The sequence below is a fragment of the Dermacentor variabilis genome, chromosome 5 (assembly GCF_050947875.1).
Source record: "Dermacentor variabilis isolate Ectoservices chromosome 5, ASM5094787v1, whole genome shotgun sequence".
NCBI classification, from domain to species: domain Eukaryota; kingdom Metazoa; phylum Arthropoda; class Arachnida; order Ixodida; family Ixodidae; genus Dermacentor; species Dermacentor variabilis.
Window position 1 is genome coordinate 199,180,218 of NC_134572.1, and position 22,789 is coordinate 199,203,006.

The window sequence follows — 22,789 nt, forward strand, 5'->3', positions numbered from 1 at the left end:
CGTAGCACCCATGCCGAAAGCGATATGCCTTCATTGCACTCACGCTCAACTGCAGTTTCTCCCAAAGAGGAAATACTATCTCGACTGACTTCTGGGGTGTCGTCGAGGTCAGCTTATGGAGGAATACTTGAGGAAGGGTTGTTTTCCGTACCAGCAAGTACACATGCGGCAGGCCGCTTCGCTGGAGGTCTTCCTCGCTTAAGGCGAGCTGATATGAAAAGAAAAAAAATTGTTGTATTGCGACCACTACAGATTGCGGATATAATATGCTACAGTACGATTATTACTCATGTCGAAATTTAAACAGCGTGGGCAGGGCTGTTAACGTTAACAGACGGCGCCCATCCTGTCGATTTCCCTCGTACTGCTCCTCTCTAAAGTTCAAAAATAGAGTACAGCGCGAAGGACAAGGATATCAATAGACGACATACACAGCGCTGTGTATGTAGTCTATCGCTGTTCTTGTCCTTCGCGCTGTACGTTATTTTTGATCATGAATTACCAACTAGCCCAAGCAACCACCCTAGTCCTCTTTAAAGTGTTTCTAAGTACAAGTAAAACAACGAAAGTGATTATTGACCATTAAATTGATATGAAAAAATGCCTCGTAAGTGAAGGGAGCCCATTATAGTGCTTAAATATAAATGTTCACAGAAGTAATGCTGTATTAACTCGCTTCACACGCTTCGAAAAATATACCGGTTACAACAGACACCATGCCAGAAAGCGCCGAAACACTTTGGCCCCATGATGCCCCTTAGCTCTATTACAACTGGGCATGCCGTACACAGCCATTTGAAGACCGTCACAGTACCGTAGCTTAATAGCCTAGAGGATCTTGAAATCCCACAAGTAAGGGCGGAGCCTTGGGAGCTATGTAAAGGGGAAGGCAGCTGGGGTGGATCAGGTATCAGCAGATTTGTTGAAGGATGGTGGGCAGATTGTTCTACGAAAACTGGCCACCTGTATACGCAATGCCTCATGACCTCGAGCGTACCGGAATCTTGGAACAACGCTAACATAATCTTAATCCATAAGAAAGGGGATGCCAAAGACTTGAAAAATTATGGACCGATCAGCTTACTGTCTGTTGCCTAGAAAGTATTTAGTAAGGTAATCGGAAATCAGGAACACTTTATACTTTTGTCAACCAAAGGACCAAGCAGGATTCCATATAGGCTATACAACAATAGACAATAATCATACTATCAATCAATTGATAGATAAATGTGCGGAATATAACCAACGCTTATATATAGCTTCCATTGATTACGAGAGAGCGTTTGATTCTCTCGAAACTTCAGCAGTCATGGAGGCCTTGCGGAATCAGGGTTTATACGAGCCGTATGTAAAAATACTGAAAGATATTTATAGCGGCTCCATAGCCACCGTAGTGCTCCATAAAGAAAGCAACAAAATCACAATAAAGAAAGGCGTCAGGCAGGGAGATACGATCTCTCCAATGCTATTCACAGCGTGTTTACAGGAGATATTCAGAGACCTGGATTGGGAAGTATTGGGCATAGAGTTTCTCACTATAACACCTAGAGGGTAATCTGACGCCACCGTCTATGGGAGTTTCTTAAGGGGGCACCGTGCCGTCATGGGAATGACGGTATATGTGTCTGCGAGCATTGCCATTTGTTGGGCGTGTTGGTAAACTGAAAGCATATTTAGCGCCAGCAAACAAGGACGGAAGGGAGAAGACACCACAATGAGCATTGTGGTGTCTTCTCCCTTCCGTCCTTGTTTGCTGGCGCTTAAAATTATCATTCCTAGGCCTTCCTGAACATATTTTTGGCTGGATAAAGGATTATTTACACCTGCGCAAACAGCAAGTTGTTCTTAATGGGGTAAACTCGGCTCCAATGCAGGTGCTATCGGGAGTGCCTCAAGGCTCTGTGCTTGGGCCTCTTTTGTTCCTAGTTTATATTAATGATTTAGTAGTAGGCCTTAATTCGACAGTTAGACTGTATGCCGATGACTGCGTCATGTATCGTGCAGTGAAATGTTATGCCGATATGTCTGTCTTACAGGACGACCTTGAAAAAGTTTCTATTTGGTGCAAGCGGTGGCAGATGATTCTGAATACTGGTAAATGCTACCATGTGCAGTTTACAAAGAAAAAGAAAAAATTCCCCAGTTCCTATTGCCTAAATAATATTGCACTCAGTACCGCTAAGGATGTTCAGTACCTCGGAGTTACGTTTTCTGAAACGCTTGACTGGACTAATCATGTTAACTCAATTAGCGCGAAAGCTTACCGTCTTCTTCACTTTTTCCGACGAAATTTTAAGCAATCTCCTTCATCACTGAAGGCAACCTTGTATTTAACAAACATCAGGTCTATTCTAGAATATGCATGCGTTATCTGGGATCCATACACTATAAACCTCACAGAAAAAATAGAACGCGTCCAAAAGCAAGCAGCACGCTTCGTAACAGGAAATTATAATTTTACTACCAGAGGATCCAGAATAAGGGAAGGGTTGGTTGGAAAACTCTTTCTTCACGCAGGAGAATCCTAAGATTCAAATTCCTTTACAATATATATAAAAGTAAAACTGGTATCGACAAAACACTGTTCATCAAGGAGCCGCATTACGTTTCATCTAGGAGAGACCACGCTAACAAAATTAGAGCTTATCAGTGCCGTACCAATGTGTTTAAGTATTCATTTTTTCCTAACACGATTAGCGATTGGAATGAGCTCCCTAATGAAGTGATGGCAGCTTCTAGTTTTGAAAATGCTATTGAGAGTCATATTATTTGATTGTTCTGTTATTCATCTCTGCACATACGCTACTTTTTTTTTCTGTTTTGTTAGTTAGTTATTTTGTCACTCACTTTGTTTTGTACTTTGTTAGTTTCTACTCCGCTTTTGCGAATTTCAGTGCTTAAACTATGTTCTATTTACTGATGTATTCTTTTGATGTTGCTGAATATGTTTCCATTGTGACAACCTGTATTTTAACCCCCCTACGATAATGCCGTACAGGCGATGTAGGTATACCGAATAAATAAATAAAATAAATAAATATGCTTTCAGTGTCTGCGAGGCTCGTGCTGGCTGGTGTTGTAAGAGGCTTCGTTTAAGAGGTGGATATGGCTACGCAAATAACGTGTTCTCAGAGTAAAATCTTCATAAAATGTTTACATTCACGCATATTACCTCTTTGCTCACCGACGATGCATGACCAAGCGAAGAAAAGCAAGAACAGACGACCAACTGTTTCAAAGCGAGCGCGAACCTTATCGTCTGTTCTCCAACTTTAGCGACCCGCTGATACATTTTACGTAACATGTAGTCTTACACACAATAACAAGTTCTCATAGGTAAACAAAACATGGTTTCGCGCAATAATAAAGCTAAAACAGCTTTTAACGTGCTGTTCTAGTAGAAAATGAATCATTGTGACAGACGGAAAGGTACTTGCCAAGTGCTTGCCAAAACTGATCAACAAGGCGAAAATACTTGATATTCGAAACTATAACGTGGGAAATACTGAAGCTGCCATAAAGAATGGACGGAGCCTGAAATCAGTGAGAAAGAAACTTGGCATAGGACAAACCAAAATATATGCACTGAAAGATAAGCAGTGTAATATCATCACAAATCTCGAAGATATAGTAAAAGAAGCGGAAGAATTCTATAATCACCTGAACAATACCCGGAGGAGTGAGGATACCTTCATTAGAAACAGTAATGAACAGGATGCAGAAAGTCCTCCTGTAACTAGCACCGAGGTCAGAAGGGCCTTGCAAGATATGAAACGAGAAGTGGCAGCAGAAGATGAAATAACAGCCGATTTAATCAAAGGTGGAGAAGACATACTTCTTGGAAAACTGGCGCCTCTTTATACGAAGTGTCCACTGACTGCATGGGTCCAAAAAACTGGAAGAATGCAAACATTATACTAATCCACAAAAAGGGAGACGTTAAAGAATTGAAAAATTATTGACCGATTAGGTAGTTCACAGTATCATACAAAATATATACAAAATCATCTTCATTAGTTTAAGGGCAACACTCGACTTTAGTCAACCAAGGGAACAGGCTGGCTTCAGGAAGGGATACTCTACGATGGATCACATCCATGTCGTTAATCAGGCTATCGAGAAACCCGCAGAGTGCAATGAGTCTCTGTTTATGACTTTCATAAATTACGAAAAGGCATTTGGTTCAGTAGAGATACCAGCAGTCACACAGGCATTACTTAATCAAGGAGTACAGAAAGCTTACGTAAATACTTTGGAAAATATCTACAGAAGTTCTACAACTACCTTAATTCTACACAAAAATCAGGAATATCCCGATGAAGAAAGGGGTCAGAGAGCGATACACATCTCTCCAATGCTATTCACCGCGTGCTTGGAAGAAGTATTCGAGCTATTAAACTGCGTAGGCTTAGGAGTAAGGATCGACGGTGAATATCAGAGCAACCTTTGGTTTGCCGATGACATTGTTCTAACAATGCATACGAGTTACAATAAATGATTGAAGACATTAACAGAGAGTGTGTACGAGTAGGGTTGACGATTAATATGCAGAAGACAAAGACAATGCTGAATAGCCGGGCAAAGGAACAAGAGTTCAGGATAGCCTGTCAGCCTCCAGAGTGTGTGAAGGGGTATGTTTACCTAGGTCAATTATTTACAGGGAACTCTTATCATGAGAAGGAAATTCAAAGAAGAATAAAAGTGGGTTGGATCGTGTACGGGAGGCATTGTCATCTCCAAACTGTAAGCTTACCACTATCACTAAAAAGGAAGGTGTAGAATCAGTGCATTTTACCAGTGCTGACATATGGGGCACAGACTTGGAGACTGACAAAGAAGCTTGAGAATAAGTTGGAAACCACGCAAAGAGCAATGGAACGAAGATTGATAGGCGAAACGTTAAGAGACAGAAAGTAGGTGGTTTTGATCAGAGAGCAGACGGGTATAGAAAATATTCTAATTGACATCAAGAGAAAAAAATGGAGCTGGGCAGGTCATGTAATGCGCCGGTTAGATAACCGTTGGACCATTAGTGTTACAGAATGGATACCAAGAGAAGGGAAACGCAGTCGAGGACGGCAGAAGATTAGGTGGAGCGATGAAATTAGGAAATTCGCCGGCGCTGTTTGGAATCGTTTGGCGCAGGACTGGGGTAATTGGAGATCGCAGGGAGATGCCTTCGTCCTGCAGTGGACATAAATACCGTATGATACAGTAGCGTGTACTGCTAAAAGTAAATTAGATTCTCAGGCTTTAGTGACAGAACCATGATATTATTAGGAGGCACATTGTAGTAAAGGATGGGGCTGCGGAGTCATATTGACCACCTGGTGTTCGCTAACGCGCGCCGAATGCACAGTAAGCGGTCGTGTTTGCCCTCGTCACAATGCCTCGGCCGCGATGGCCTGGGGTCGATCCCACGCCGTCAGGCTTAGCAGCACAAGGCCATAGCCGTTATGCCGTCACGGCGACTAAGATGTATTGTTGCTGTGCTGTGCAAGCTGGTTAATAAAACAAGGGGACTGATGTTCTCTGTTGCAGCTGGATATAATTGATTTATGTTGGCACGTTCTTTGTTATGAGTATAAGAAGGGACGCAAGGACATCGGACCACCATTTGGCAGCAGTGGCAGCGTGTCAGCACTGTCTAATTCACACGCTCTGCGTTTTTGCAGGTTAGTCATCGATTTGTGTATTTTCACTTTACCAATCGTCTAAAACCGCTGCCACTGCTGCCTTGGCTTTTTAGCGTTGCTGTTGTGATAGCAAATGCTGTAAAGGTATCATTCTATATATATTTTTTTTCCCGCCATGGCTTCCACGGAAAAAGAGATCTGTTTGTGTTGTAACGACGAATGTTTAGATAGCGAAGGACTGCTTTGCGCGGAGTGTGGCTACCGATACCATTTTGGAAATTGTTCTAACGTGTCTGAGAACACATTTAAGTCAAAAGGCGAGTCATGGAGAAAGGCATGGCGGTGCCCTACTTGTAGAACGGGCCGGACGAGGGGTGTTCAGGAAACTAAGCCCAGGATTGAAGCTGAACTAGCAACACTCCTGGTTGCTCTGAATGAAAAGGTGGACGGACTTGCAACGCTTAAAGATACTGTTGAAAATATCGAGAAATCAGTTCAGCTGATGTCAAGTAAGTATGACGAAATTCTGATCCACATGCGTCGCCAGGATAACGAAATGGGTGAACTGAAGAAACGTGTTGAAACAATTGAAAGGCAAGAAAAATCTTTGATACCTCCCAGATCATGAAAGAGGTTGACCAGCTAGAATGGCAAAGCAGGAAAATGAATCTCGAGTTTCACGGAATTCCGGTAACTGAAAAAGAAAATCTGTTGTCAAAGGTAAATGAAGTAGCAAGGAAGATTAAAATCCCGGAGTTGACTGATCATGATGTTGTCGCTATTCACAGGCTGCCAGCCGCTAAAGATAAGGTGCCAGGAATTATCGTCCGTTTTGGAAGGCAGTCGACAAAGGAGGCGTTTATGAAACGAAGAAAGGAACTAAACGTGTTGAATGAGCGATGTCACATCCTTGAAAATCTGACGAAAAGGAACAGGACACTTCTTGCAAACGTTAAAAACTGGGCACGAACGCATGGCTTCAAATATGCGTGGCATCGAAATGGAAACATATATCTTCGCCAGAAAGACGGTGACAACGCTATCAACGTCCGCCACGAGGAGGACCTAGATAAGCTCGTGTAGTTCGTTTGATCTCTTGTTCTAACCTTGGTCCCACAGTTTATCATGGCTGAGTTTGATTATGTTTTACCTTCCGATCTTGCCAAACAATCTTGCAATCTACACTCTAATTTTTTAAAGTTTTTCCACTTGAATGTACAGTCTGCCAGAAACAAGGTCGCTCAACTCGAAACGTTGTTCTCTGAAATTCAGACTCATTTCGACTTTGTAATGTTAACGGAAACGTGGTACGTTGACGATTCAAACGCCTTTCGCTTGAAGGAATACAGTAATTTTTATCTCAACAGAACTACCGGCCGTGGGGGCGGTGTAGCAGTGCTTGTTAAAAAACAGTTTTCTTGTGAAATCTTGCCGGCCTACTCATGCATTCACACAGACTATGAAGTCCTGACATTAAGGATAGACAGAAATATTATTGCTGTTGTTTACAGGCCCCCGAGCGGAGACATACGCAACTGGTTTATTTTTCTAGAGTCTTTACTGGCTTTTGTCGGTGATAATAAGTACACCATTACAATGGGCGGAGATTTCAATATCAACATGCTTACTGATACTCCCGCTAAAAGAGAAATGGAGCAGCTTTTTCTGTCCTTTGGATGCTCAAATGTTATTAGTTCCCCCACCCGAATTACCGCTACATCTGTAACACTACTTGACCTATTTATAACAAATAACTACACACCTTCTTGCAAAGCCGGAGTAATATGCAGTGATGTTAGCGATCACAATGCCATATACATGTACCTTGAAAACAACCACACACGCCCAAAGAGCACACAGCGTGTTCAGTTCCAAGAAATAACACCTAAAAACTTAGAACTTTTCAGACAAAGAGTCAATAATTTTGATTGGAGCAATGTGTTGTGCGAAACAGACGCAGATCATGCATATAACTTATTCTTGAGTAGCTTTGTGAAATTATACAATGCATCATTTCCTTACAAGTACCTTACACAGTCAAAAAAAATACGTAAACCCTGGATAACGCCAAGTCTACTTACTAGAATTCAAGCGAAGGATAGGATGTATAAGAAGTTCTTGAAAACTCGCGATTCTGATCTCTTTAAAACATACAAATGCCTTCGTAATAAACTAACGAAAGATATTAGAACCGCTAGAGACGAGTATTATTGCAATTTCTTTTTTAACTCAACCTCTAGGACTGACGTGACGTGGAAAAAATTAAAAAGTGTGCTTCACCCTCCCTCTTTATCAAATCAAGTTATAAAAATTCGTCGAGAAAATGAAGAATTGTCAGGCAGGAAGCTGGCTGATGCGTTTAATGATTTTTTTATTGATCTCCAGAGAAATGATTATGATGTGATGGCTCCGGACTACATAAATTGTACCATGAATCAGACATGTTTCCTAAGTCCTGTCACTCAGTCCGAAGTAAAGACCATATTTTTTTCATTAAATAATTCCGGGAGTTGCGACAAAGACGGTATTAAGGTGAAACCTGTGAAATATGTTATGGATGTAATAGCGCCGAGTCTCACCCATATATTTAACCTTTGTTTGGCAAATGGTGTCTTTCCTCAGCAAATGCAGATTGCAAGAGTAGCAGTTGTTTATAAGAAAGGTGACAAGAATGACTTTGCAAACTATAGGCCTTTGTCAATACTACCTGTTTTCTCGAAAGGGCTTGAGAAAGTAATTTTGACCCGGATGAATAACTTTTGTAGTAAGCATAATATACTGACACCTTCACAATTTGGTTTTCGGAAACACCGGTCCACCGAACTCGCTTTATTAGAACAAAAAGAATACATTCTAAAATCTCTTGATGACAGGAATTTAGCATTAGGAGTATATGTAGATTTTTCGAAGGCTTTTGACCACCTGAACCACAAGTTACTTTTAAAAAAGCTTCAAGTATATGGCTTTAGAGGAACGTCATTGATGCTTTTGAGCAGCTATCTCGGAAGTCGACAACAGTATGTTGAAATAAACGGTCACCGATCCAATGTTAAAGCTCTCTCTTCCGGCGTACCGCAAGGCAGCATTATGGGCCCGTTTCTTTTTAACATATACGTGAATGACATAACACAAATAGACAGAGAAACAAAAATGGTCATATATGCTGATGACACCAGCTTATTCTTTTCAGCCTCGTCTGCCTCGAACGTGGTCATGAAAGCAAATACAGCACTTAGGCAGCTTGAGAAGTGGACAAAATATAACGCTCTAAAAATTAACACTTCCAAAACAAAGGTCATTATTTACCGTCCAAAAAACAAGGATGTTCATATTAACGATGATATCATTCTTAATAATTTTAAAATAGAGATAGTAAATTCCTTTAAAGTACTAGGTGTACTTTTCAATGAGAAAATGACGTGGGATGACCACACAAATTACGTAGCATCTAAACTGTCACGTGTCATCGGATCGATTTACACTCATAAGGACATCCTCCCTATAAAAGTGAAATTGCTCCTTCACAATTCATTGTTCTGTTCGCATCTAAATTACTGTCATTTGGTCTGGGGGGAAACATCCTTCGCGAATTTACGAAAATTACACGTTCAGCAGAAAAGAATGCTCAGAATAATATACAATGTAGCATATGACCACCCATCTACACCGCTCTTTATGAAAGACAACATAATGCCGATTCATGATCTGTACGCATACCGCCTAATCACTAAATACATTACCGAGGTCAAAAATAACGTCTCGTTCATTTCACAACTGGCATCACTGCAGAAAAGAAATTTCGCTTACGCAACTAGAAACACCGACATTTGGCACATACATTCATCCAGAACAGGTTACGGACAACATATGCTCAGAAACACTCTTCCACATCTCTTAAACCTGTGCCAACATTACAATTTAAATCTCCAACGCACCCGGTCAAAAGATTTGCGTCATTTTGTTTCACTTATAAGTGGAAGGGCAGCACTTTCTGTTTGAATGCACATCGCTTTGTTTTTTTTTTTTTTGGAATTGTACATTTTTGTAAAAATTGTCATTTGTGATATTGTGATATTGTGATATTTTGTCTGTACTCACATGCTTGTACTGTTTGCCTTTTTTTCTAAACATTTATTGTATCGGGGAGGCGAGAGCCCGTCAAGCTGGATATCTAGCTTTTTCTCTCCCCCTCCCTCATCCTTGGGATGGAAAATAAAGGCATTATTATTATTATTATTATTATTATTATAAACCAGCAATCGCAAAGAAAGGCTGCGCGCAAACACAATAAGTATTTGAAGAGGTCGCGGGTGGAATCCCGGCCACTGCGGCCGCATTTAGGTGGCGAGAAATGCGAAAACACCGGTGTACATAGATTTAGGTGCGCGTTAAAGAGCGCCAAGTGGTCCAGATTTACCGAGTCTGCCACTGCGGCATGCCTCATAATCAGAACGTGGTTTCGGCAGGCAAAACCTGATATTATTAATTTTTTTTAACATGTACGTGATACGCGGAATAAAAACCGCACAGCGCTGTAACGCGTGAATGCCGTGTGACCACATGACATGCACATGCCCACGTGCGGCGCTGGCGTAATAAGAAATAATCCGGGTTGTGGATCACGTGGTGGTCCGGAGCATAAGCTTATCGCCTCCGGTCATCGTAGAATACACCCTTCTTCAGGCGCAAAGCAGCAGTGCCTGAGGCGAATAGACAAGACGCAAGGACCAACAACCAAATGCTAATTTTTGCTAATGCCAAATGCTAACCAAATGCAAATATGTAGTGTGTCCGTTCATGAAGAACAAATACTCTTTTTTGAACTATTTAGTTAGACGGGTAACGCATGTATCGCAAATTTTCTTCGCGTGGACAGCGGATAGCTACTTCTGAAATCATCAAACAGCGTGCTCAAATGCGCACCCTTGCAGGTGTAGCCGATGCAGAGGACGCGAGAAGTGGCGATGCGATACTTTGCATTTGTTTCCTGTTGAAACATAGATAACATCGAGAATTCCTCAACTCCCTAATTTAACGTATGCCGCTACATTTTTTCAGGTAGTGGGCGGGAAGTCACAGTGCCAGTCCCGGAGCAACCTGAGTATCCTGTAAGTTACCATCACTCGACACATATCACCGTTTTTATCAGTTTTATTGTTATCATGCAGGTATCAATGTGAAAGAAGGGGACGAAATGTTAGTCATGAAACAAGTTTATAACGAAAAAGAATACCGTAGCTTGTGTGCCAAGGCACCATAACACTTAAATAAATATTAGTAATAAATACTGCCATGCGATTGTCGTTCTTGCACCACGGCATATGTGTAGCAATGGCCGATTTCCGTTCCTCCTCCTCTCTGAACAGGACCCTACGCATGGAGCGGCATCACCTGAGCCATTACCATATCCCGAGTATCCAGTGCTGACCTTTCCCGGACCAAGGGTGAGAATTAAATTTCTCTTTTCTTTTAGAGCGCAGCTCTTTGGCGTCCGTTCCTGGGTTTCGCGTCGTCGTCGGCGTTGTCGTCGGCCTCGTAACCAGCTCCGCCCCCCTTTCATCCCCCCAGCGCTAGCAGCGACCGACTGATACCGCTGGATGCCGCTGACGCCGCTAGAGAGTCAAGATAACGTGACTGCATAGAACACCGTCGCCGCCATGCAGAAAGAGGAGGAAAGGGTCCCCCCCCCCTGTTCTTGTGTGGCGGATAGGGTGCTCTTCAGTTGCCGACGCGCCGGTTATTTCACGTAGGCCCCGGCACGTCGACGAATACGTGACCACCTTCCCACGGCTAGACCTGGTTCTTAGCGCTGCGGAAGCGAGGGTATCATATTGTTTGTGTCGGCATCGGCGGCGTTGTCCCTGAAACCAACTCCGCAGCTGGGGTTGACTCACTATCGGCGTCAGCGGCATCAGTCAGTCGCTGGTATCTCTTCCCTCCTCCCTTTATCGTGTTGTCCGCTTGCTGCGCGCGCTTCTGCCCCCATCGTTTGCCGCTGGGTGTACACGCCGCCCCCCTCCCCCCTCTTCCTGCGAGTCTCCGGTTGTCAAAGCGCCGGCTCGAACTTAATTCCTTTCTTCGCTCCTCCTCCAATGCAACCCCTGTGCGGTGGCAATCAGAGAGCCAGATCGGTGGCGGCGGATCTGTATATGTGCACCGCCCGAGCCGAAATTGCCGCTGCCGTTCGCCCTGTGCGGTGGCAATCAGAGAGCCAGATCGGTGGCGGCTTGACATAAAGACAAACAGCAATTTCCTAACACTTATGCGGGAGAACATCCCGTTCCTCTCGCTCGTAACACGTCCCACGGCTGTGACAACCTCGCGAGGCACTTGTATAGATCTCGTCTTTGAGAATCAAGCATTGGTGTACCAAGTCGAACATATATCAGTCTATTTCTCCGACCACAAAGCTTCCTTCATGACTGTCAAGAACTGTTAGTGGAGTCTTTGTTAAAGGAATACGTGTGAAAAATAAAAAAAAAATTCTGTGATAGCGCATACATGTGTTGCTCGATTTCTTTGCCTCAATCTATCGAAAAGGTGAAACAGCTTATTTGCTGCGCTCAAATTTCGCATTAGGAAGTAACGTAATCGTCGGTAATTTTCTCTCTCTCTCTCCTTTTTGTTACTGATTTCCACCATATTTATTTCTGCCGCTTTCTGTTGCTGTTGACATGTACGCTTTATCATTAGATTTTTAATTAACATTTCTGGTTTACTGAGCAGTAACAGCGAGAAATAACCGGACTTCTCGCGCTTGAAAGCGCATGCTGGAGAGAAGCATGTCTGCTTCGAGATCAGCATACAGCCATAGGGTGACTTTAAGGGTTTGGCGAATGCTCTCTTGGCTGGGGACAAACATAAGAAAGTCATGAGACAAAGAGTGAATATCTTAAAGAGGAAAGAAAAACACGGTTTTGATATCGCTGCATGCTCTACGCGACTACTGTCCAGAACAAACCACTGCCTCCACTGATCATTTACCTGCAACGGAGGGGCATAGACAGCTTGACCAGAATAAACGCTGACAAGCTCACAAAAAGTGCTTAACACTGCTCAGCTGCCTAAAAAACTCGCGGCATCCTTTTATGGTCAAGGGCAATATAAGGACAATATTTCAAATACTATAATTGCTATTTCATCATCACAGTGATGAAGGAATCGGTAGGTAAAAGCTACTCTTCGTAGAGGCAGGTTAACAAAGGCCCACAGCTACTTTTGTACAAACAATCAGCAACGACAATTTTAATGATATGCAACATATGGCAACTCTGGTAAAGCAATTCCTACGACATTTTATTCTAATAAATAAACAAAGCACGAGTGCAAATATAAGGGTGGACCGAGAGTCAATGTAATCATCATCATCATTATCATCATCTCTTATGTCCACTGCAGGACGAAGGCCTCTGCCTACGATCTCAAATTACCCCTGTCCTGCGCCAGCTGATTCCAACTAGCACCCGCGAATTTCCTGATTTCATCGCTCCACCTAGTCTTCTGCCATCCTCGACTACGTTTTCTTTCTCTTTGTGCCTATTCTGTAACCCTAATGGTCCAACGGTTATGAAACCTGCGCATTACATGACCTGCCCAGCTCTATCTTCCCTCTAATATGTCCTTTAGACTATCGGCTATATCTGTTTGCTCTCGGATCCAAACAGCTCTCTTTCTGTCTCTCTAGGTTGTGCCTAGAATTATTCGTTCTCTCGCTCTTTGCGCGGTCCTTGACTTGGTCTTATTATTTGTCAGTCTACAAGTATCTGCCCCACATGTCAGCACCGGCAAAATGCACGGATTGTACACCTTCCTTTTCAATGATAATGCTGAGCTTGCAGTCAGGAGCTGACAGTGTCTGCCGTATGCGATCCAACCCATTTTTATTCTGCTATGACTTTCCTTCTCATGATCAAGGTTCGCAGTGATTAATTGACCTAGATAAACGTACTCCTTCACACACTCTAGAGGCTTACCGGCGATGCTCAAATATTGTTCTCTTGCCTGGCTATTCATTATTATCTTTGTCTTCGGCATATTAGTCTTCAAACCCACTCTTACGCTCTTTCTGTTAAGTTCCTCAATCATTTGTGGCAATTTGTCTGCAGTATTACTGAATACAACAATGTCATCGACAAACCCAAGGCTGCTGACATATTCGACGTCGATCCTTACTCCTATGCCTTTGCAGTTTAATAGGTAGAATACTTCTTTGAAGCATGCAGTGAACAGCATTGGAGATATTGCCTCCCTGTCTGACCCCTTTCTTTATAGGTATCTTCCTGATTTCTTTGTGTAGAATTAAGGTAGCTGTAGAACCTCTGTAGTTATTTACCAAGGTATTTACATAGATGTACTGTACTCCTTGATTACGTATTGCCTCTTTGACTGCTGGTATCTCTACTGAATCAAATGCCTTTTCGTAACTTATGAAAGTCGTATAGAAAGGCTTATTCTACTCTGCGGATTTCTCGATAGCCTTATCAACGACATGGATGTGATCCATTGTAGAGTGTCTCTTACTGAAGCCAGCCTGTTCTCTCGGTTGGTTAAAGTCCAGTGTTTCCCTTATTCTATTGAAGATAATTTTGGTAAATGTTTTACATATTACTGGGAGTAAGCTAATGGACAATAATTTTTCAGTTCTTCAACGTCTCCTTTTTGGTGGATTAGTATAATGCTTGCATTCTTCCTGTTTTCTGGGACCTTTGCAGTCGATAGACACCTCGTGTAAGAAGGTGGCAGTTTTTGAAGCATTATGCCTCGTCCATCTTTCCTTAAATTGACTGTTATTCCATCTTCTCCTGCCACTCTTCCTTCTTTCATGACTTGTAAGGCCTTTCTCACCTCATCGCTAGTTATACGAGGAGTCTCTGTATCCTTTTCATTTCTGTTTCTAATGGAGGTATCCTGACTCCTCAGGGTACCGTACAGGTCAGTATATAACTCTTCTGCTGCATTTACTATACCTTAGATATTGCTGATGATATTACCCTGCTTGTCTTTGAGTGCATACATCTTGCTTTGTCCTATGCTGTTTCTTTCTCAATCATTTCAAGCCGCGTCCGTGTTACATGGCTTCTTCAGTCTTTCTCAAGTTGTAGTTTCAAATATCACTTATTTTCGCTTTGCTGATCAGTTATGACAATTCCCCGAATTCTTTGTTATATCATGAGTTCGACGATTTCAATCTTTGCCGTTTCCTTATGAAGTGCTTTGTTACATGGAAGAGCTTCCCTACTGGTTGGCTTGGTGCCTTGCCTCCCACTTCAATTGCTGCCTCTGAAGCCAGCCTTGTTACGGTTTCATTCGTTACCTCTTTGCCATCATGATATCTCTGTTCTAAGGCTGCATATTTGTTTGCAAATACCAGCCTCAATTCCTCTGCTTTTACCCTTACTGCCTCTAGGCTGACCTGTTTCGTATTGGCCAATTTTCGTATTTCTTTTTTCAAGTTGAAGTTAATCCTAGCCCTCACTAACCTATGATCACTGCGCTTTAGCCCCCCTATCACTTTTACATCCTGCACTATTCTGCGGTCGGCAGAAAGTATGAAATCAATTTTATTTCTTGTTTCGCAATTAGGGCTTGTTCAGGTCCACTTTCTGTTGCTACAATTCCTGAAAAAGGTGTTCATTGTTCGAAGCTTATTCATTTATCCAAATTCTTCAAGCATATCTCCTCTAGCGTTCCTAGAATCGACGCCGTAGTTTCCAATTGCTTTTTCCCCAGTCGGCTTTTCCCCCACATTTGCACTGCAGTCGCCCATTACTACAGTATACCGAGTTTGTAGTTTTCTCATCACTGATTCAACATCTTCATAAAAATGATGTACTTCATCATCATCGTGAGTGGATGTTGTAGCGTAGGCTTGTACCACCTTCAATCTGTACCTTTTGTTCAGTTTGATTACGACTACTGCTACCCTCTCATTAATGCTGTAAAATTCGTCAATGTTGCCCGCTATGTCCTTATTGATTAAGAATCTTCCCCCTATTGCTTCTTATCTGGGTGACCTCTATAGCAGAAGACATGACCGTTAGTCAGCACTGTATAAGTCACACCAGTTCAGTCACATCTCGCTAAGGCCGATGATATCCTAAAGAATTGCTGACACTTCCTCAAAAAGTCCTCCTAAGCTAGCCTCATCGACAGAGTTGGGCTTGTAAAGGTTGACTGGGTCAGTTTCTATTGGCAGCTTGTTCGGACTCAGACTTTGTTACTCACTTTGTTTTGTACTTCGTTAGTTTCTATTCCGCTTTTGCGAATTTCAGTGCTTAAACTGTGTTGTATTTACTGATGTATTCTTTTGATGTTGCTGAATATGTTTCCATTGTGACCATCTGTATTTTAACCCCCCACGATAATGCCATACAGGCTATGTAGGTATACCGAATCAATCAATAAATAGATAAAGTGACTCAATTACCTGAATTTACACATGACATCATTTTTGCTCTTTATTTAGGTCATCAAGTAGATGCGGTCTTCATTGATTTCTCCAAAGCATTATTGTACCAAACTTTAAAGTATTACATAAACTAAGCCTTATCCTTAATAACCCTCTTTTTGTTGACTGGATCCGTAGTTTTCTTTATGATCGTTCACAATACGTTTCTTTTAATTCAGTCAACCCTCCTGACGCATCAACATCTTCTGGAGTGCCCCAAGGTTGTATTTTAGAGCCCTTACTTTTTTTCCTTTATATTAACGACAATACAAACTCTGTTTCAGTAAAAATTCCGCTTTACGCTGACGACTGCGTTCTCTACAATGTAATTTCTGCACGTAGCAGAAATTACATAACACTCTGAATCAATATTTTATAAGTTTTTGTGAATGGTGAGAAACCCGGAAAATGAACATTAACTTTAAAAAAAATGTCGTCATATCCTTTCACAAGCGTGCTGGTTGCTCATATTTCAATTACTCCTATAAATCCACTTTTCTGCAGCGCGCATATGAATATAAGTATTTAGGCCTCCTTTTCACTCCAAGGTTATCCTGGTCAGAACAAATTTTAGCAACTTGCAACAAAGCACCAAAAGAGCTTGTTTACCTAACCCGAACCCTATGTACTGCCCCAAAAGAAACTAAACTCATTACATACAAAACACTTGTAAGACCTATTCTGGAATATGCGGCTACCACATGGAACCCTTACAAAATTTCGGACATCTACAAAATTTTATCTCTTCAGAAAATGGTGGTTCGTTCCATATACCGCCGCCATGACAATGTTTTCACGGTCACCTCATCTGAATATGCTCGGTTTAACCCCTATTTCCCACCGACGTCACTACAATTCTCTGAAACTTCTGCACTCTCTATTTCACTCTCCACATTATGCTTCCCTAACACATATCTGCCCCGTGCAAAGCCCCTAATCACGAGAAACAGCAATAAGTTGAACTTATCGGTCTTTTTTGCCCGCACCAACACTTTTAAATACAGTTTTTTCCCTAGGACTATTGAACTCTGGAATGGCCTCCCGGGTTCCATTCGTTGTTTACCACATAAAGAATTTGGGGATGCTATTGAGTAATGCCCTTAACCATGCTCTCACATATGTTTCTTTTGTATTGTGTTTTGTATTTGCTACATATTGTATTCACCCACACTGCGATAGCCCTTCTTGGCTGCAGTATCTCTAAATAAATAAATAAAAATAACGCCGACGAACAAGTGAAGAAATGTAAAGTGGTAGGAACAATGAACTCGCGAACGTTCTGAACTGTGCATGCGGAGAAATGTGCGTGACAGTGTGGTGATGTGTTGTGGGCCCCGATGACGCAAGAAAAAGCACCCAAGTAACAGCGGGAGAGTCAATTTCGCCACCAAGAAGACCCGCAGAAAGTACTTTATTGGAGAAAAAGCTCCTGAAAAGGGGACCTATGTCATATGTAAGAGGCATGCGGCGCAAGAAGAAAGGAAGAGGACGACGTGAGCAGATCGGTCCAAACGGCACGCGCCCTCGAGATGCGTGACCCGAGCTGTGATCGGGAGAGAAGCGGCGCTGAGCTGGCATTATCGACGTGGCTCAGGGCCAAGAACGTTGGAGCGTCAGCCATGGAGCGTTGGAGCCATGGAGGTTCGGTCAAGTCCGCGTCGCTGGCGATCCAGGGTATGGCCGTCGACCTCGGCGACGGTCGAGCGAGGCTCCTTGGATCTGCGGGAGCCTCTCACGACAGTGCCGGGCACTCGAGGAAGGATCCCCCTTCAGAGGCAGACCAGCACGTACGATAGTCCCCGGGGTGTCTCGTCGACTCTCGAAGAAGTAGCGGCGGTACCCGGCGTTAGGGCTAGCCAGTCAGGTCGAAGTGCGACGTGAGCGACGCAGCTCGGGATACCGGTATCAAAGACGGACAGGTTGAGTGGCCAACATATAGGCGACAATTTCTATGGCATCGGCGATGAGCGAGATCCGACAGGCATCGGACTGGGAGATACGTGAGACGACAGAAGTTTGTAAGAACACTCCTTTCTTAAGGTTAGGGTTGCCTGACTTTCGCCTAGGAACCACTAAGGACGAAGGTAGACGAGGATAAGAACATATGTAGACTACGCAAGTGTTACTATTCCTTAGTGGAGTTTTATTTTTAGCCAATTGAGTTCTGAGTTTTCCGTTTTGAGTTGGCGTTAACTAATATATGTTGGCTGTATTGACGTGCGTCTCCCGACTCCATCTCTCCTAACATCCGCACGCCGCCGAGACCAGTGACACGCAAGAAAATAAGTGACAATGCACATTGGCCGACATGGCGAATGCCCTGGAATTCACGCACAAGGATCATCAGAGGATGCTTCTTTACTAGCTTACGCACTGCGCCAGCAGACGAGTCTTGTAGACTGTATTGGTAGGCTTGAAATGCGAAGTAGATAAAACAAGGCCGAAAGTGCGGACACGGACAAGCGCTATCTACCTAAGTTCCGGAGAACTATGAGTGGCACACAGGAACATATGTCTAATGAAGAATGCTTCATTAAGGAATGAATAGTGCCAAATACGCGGATACAGGCTAGACATATGCAAGAACTACACTTTGCGCTGTGCCCCCCAATTTATCTATGTCCAGAGTTCTCTCGCTGTCTGCAGATGAATAACCATCTAGCTTGTGTTCTCACGTGAAAATTTTCGCTAATTTGTGTAGCGCGTACTTTGACAGCATTGCATATGTGATTGTATCAGCGAAATCACTCTCTTCGAGAGATGGCCATATTAAAATATACCAAGAGCGTCAGGATATAAAGACATCACCTAGCTTAGCCTGTTTAGAGTGCACGGAATTAACTAGGGTCATGCTGTCATCTCGAGAGAGTACACAATCGAATTGCGAGAACTGCATACGTTAGGTTGCCTCCTCACCGTTCGGGTGAGAGAAGCGACCACTTCCACCATTATTGTGACCGCTTCCCGTTTAAAGGGCTTTCCCAGGTCATCAGAACACCTGTATAGTTTGCCTAGCCGAGTTCATGGCCACCTGCGCACGTCAGATTCCGAAACTACAAGGTCAGAAGCGTTTAGAAATCGCTCTATGTTGAGTTACCCATTGCCATCATACATCTATCGCGGATCGATCAAACAAGTTTTTAGGCATGTAATATTTACTAAGGGGGCTGCAGAACCTTCCGAAGCGCGTTGCCGATGTGTGCCTCCTGAGATACCCCCATTGATGCATCCGAAGCGAATGCATTCTTTTAATGCGAGGGTAATTACCTCAGAGCATACATAGGTACGGGATGGGCGTGAATAGGGATGATTAAAACTATGAAAAAAAGATTTGCGGATCTAATGAAGCCCAAGAGGGATCGATAATATGGTCCCTGCGTCCAAGCAGTATAATCACTCGGATTATGAGGTGAAAGTCCCGCTGCTGCGAGGTGCCGCAGCCTCGTCGGTTTCAATGCGGGGCAAACCCACAGCAGGTGGGCGTTGTCGGCTTCAGCATTTCGCGACTTGCAGACTGAACATCCAGAGCGATGATATAATTGGTGAAAGTGCAGCCAATTCCGAGTCATGGCCGAAGTGAGGCCCACCCTGACCCGGATCCTCCGAAGCGCAACCTCCTGTGCACGGGAAAGACCGCGGGGGAGGTTTACCGCACACGGAGGTATGAGAACACGTGTGCGGCCCCGGAGGTGCTCCTTTCTTGTTAAAAGGAGGGTGGCATCATCTAGGTGAAAGAGCTGAGGCAGTGACGATGGAGAGGTCGCTAGACGGGTAGCAGAATCCGCACGGCTTTGGAAGCTTAGAAGGTCGCGTGAGATACAATCGATAGATATTGGCTGCGGGATGCGCGCCGCCAGAAGATGGATCTCTTGACATGCTTTAGGGCTGCGACTGACGCGTCGCAGAAGCCGCGTCACCTCTAGGGCATCAGTGCGTATGACGATGCGGGCCGTGGGGCCATGGTAAAGGCGGCCACCGAGCACAACGCTTCTCGAACAGCAAGGAGCTCAGCCCGAAAAGAGGAAGGAGGCTCTTGCATTGGAAACTAGGACGTCTTATTAAGGGCAGGTTCGCAAGGGCAATAAAGTGCAGTGGTCGTTTCACTGTCCTCAATGCATGCATCAACGTAAAGCACGATGGAGCCAAGTGACAGGAGGCCTTCTTGAGCTATAATGCGGTCACGAAGCGACGCCGCCGCTTGAGTTGATGTCTGGCGACGAATATTTCTTGGCTTGTTATCACTCAGCTGTAAAAATCTCCAGGGAGGAAGAACTGGCGATGGTGGGGGTAGAAGGGAGTTCGAGAAAGCGTAAGCCCTGAGAGCATACGCTGCGTGGGAAAGGCTGGCCTTAAGGCTACATGCATCACGTCGCTGCTGCACCAGCTCATCGAGTGTGTTCAGCTGTGAATTGTCTTGGAAAGCCACGATCGGGGTGATGCCGGGAAGGCATGTGATGACCCTCATTGCCTCGAGATTAACAGCTTCAAGGTGATCACATTGGGCCCTCGTCAAATGCTGGAACTAGGTTTGATAAACAAGGCGTGGTTGCACTACCGCCTTCACAAATTGTCGCACAACATATGAGCTGGCGCCGCCCATTTGAGGAGCAATACGCCTAATCAGACCCAACGTCTAAACCGCCTACTTTTTAGCCCCGGAGAGCCAAGCAGTTACGGTTCCCGACTCGTGGACCGTCAGACCCAGAATTTTTATTGTTGAAAATTGTTGTAGTGGGGGTTCCGGATAGATGAAGACGAATGGGTGTTGAAGAGAGTTTACGCCGGCCCCAGCGATTGGCGACTGACATGTGAGCAGATTTGCTGACGGAAAGCTTAAGGCCGACCGAAGAAGCGTAAGTCGACGTAATATCGAAAGCTGATTGAAGGGCAGTGGCTTGAGTCTGCAGGTCACGATGAGTACTCCAAACCGTGATGTCGTCAGCGTACAAGAACTTCGTGTCGGGTGCATCGTGTAAGCGCCATGCAAGCGGGATGAAAGCGATATTGAATAATGTGGGTGACAATACCGATCCCTGGGGTACGGCGCGAATAGGGACAAATGAGTCGACGGTGTCACCACTGCGGCGAATTGCAAAGTGGCGGTCTTCAAGGAATGATTTGGCAAAATTCCATACTTTAGGGGGCCAATGCAGCACATCAATTGAAGCCAAGATGGCAGCATGACTGATGTTATCATACGCCTTTTCGACGTCCATAGCGAGGACAGTACGGACAGTGTGACTACGAGTTGACGATAAAACTGAGGATGCCGAGACAGCCAGCCCATCTCCAGTACGTATGGATGGAAGAAATTCAATTCGAGGAAGGTGGTATAAACCGTGGTACTGTAGCCACCACGAGAGTCGTGTGGCTAGCATTTTCTCTGGAAGCTTGCACAACGTTTACGTTAGGAAAATCGGTCGGTAGTTTCCAAGGTCAGTCGGCGGCTTGCCTGGTTTCGGAATCGGGATCACAATAGCCGATTTCCAGCCCGGAGGAACAACGCCATATAGCCATACCTTGTTAATGGTGTCGAGAAGTTGAGGCACCACAGCATAAGTCAGGTTCTCAGCATAACTCAGCATAAATCAGCATAACTCAGATTCAGCCTCATAGGTAACAGAGTATGGACCGGGTGCTGTCTTGCGACTGGTACCATCTATCGCTGCAAGCAGCTCAGGCATGGTGAAAGAGCTTCCAATTGCCTCGGAGTCAGCTGTGGATGGTAACTTGTCAATATGGGCCGGAATGCCTGCCAAGGAAGCATCATTGGTTGGTTGAGGCAACACGTCGTACTGGGCGAAAAACTTCCATGATGCTTCTCTGGCGAAATCATCCGGCGACAAGCCAGCAGCGTAGCAGACTGTGGCCGCCGCGTCTGGACGGCGGCAGCCATGTTTCATGGCACGGAACGTTCGCCAGAGAGAAGCATTCGATATCTTGGATGAAAACCGCTCACACCACATAGGCCAGTGCCACCGCGAGAGGTCGCGTTCATACCTTCGGGCCTTAGCAGTAAGGAAATTCAGTCTTGTACATGCTTGTGCAGAAGTGGGGTCTCGGGATGCTGCCAGCTCAGCTTCTCTGCGAGCAGCCCACAAGTTGAGCAGGCCGATATCCTGTCCCGGTCGATCGATGTCTACCAAGCTGATGGTTGTAGCTTCATTGAGCGTGCTTTGTATGCGGTCAACAAGTAGTGGTGACGAGTCCTCAAAGGTATTTTGGAGAACAGAGCGAAAGGTGTCCCAGTTCACCACAGCACACTTGCGGCGCAATCAACGGGCCTGCGATCGATGAAGGCCGATGATGATAGGGTGGTGGTCACTACCTAAGCACTCGGGCTCCAGGTGCCAATTGAGAGTGCCGGGACCCAACCACCACGTAAGATCCGGTGCCTATGCTGTACGACGAGCTTGAGGCACTGCCCGCGTTGGTGAATCGGGATGGTTCAGTAATACAAACAACGCATCCGCGAAGGCGTCACACACACGCCTACCTCGGGGGCTAGAAGTGGGCTACCCCCAATCTGGGTGAGGGGCGTTGAAAGCACCACCAACTAAAATAGGACACGCTGGGTATTGTCGACGGACATTCAGTAACCAACCCAGATTAATCCGTGAAGGAGAGCCACCGGCTGGTCTTACTTAGTATGACACTACCACAACAGTTGCCTTGGGTAACTTCAAAGCTACTGCCACTACCTCCT

General features: G+C 44.4%; 1 protein-coding gene across 2 annotated transcripts in view; it reads left to right on the forward strand.

Annotated features, from left to right (window-relative positions):
* LOC142583430 (uncharacterized) overlaps positions 1 to 22,789 on the forward strand; it is a 1,100,669-nt gene that overhangs the window by 147,072 nt on the left and 930,808 nt on the right. The window contains exons 3-4 of one of the 2 annotated variants that reach the window (XM_075693897.1): positions 10,695 to 10,744; positions 11,003 to 11,080. The exons of the other annotated variant lie outside the window; for it this stretch is intronic. Coding sequence (XP_075550012.1) covers positions 10,695 to 10,744; positions 11,003 to 11,080 — 128 coding nt within the window. The remainder of the gene's footprint in view (positions 1 to 10,694; positions 10,745 to 11,002; positions 11,081 to 22,789) is intronic. 2 annotated transcript variants of the gene reach the window in all.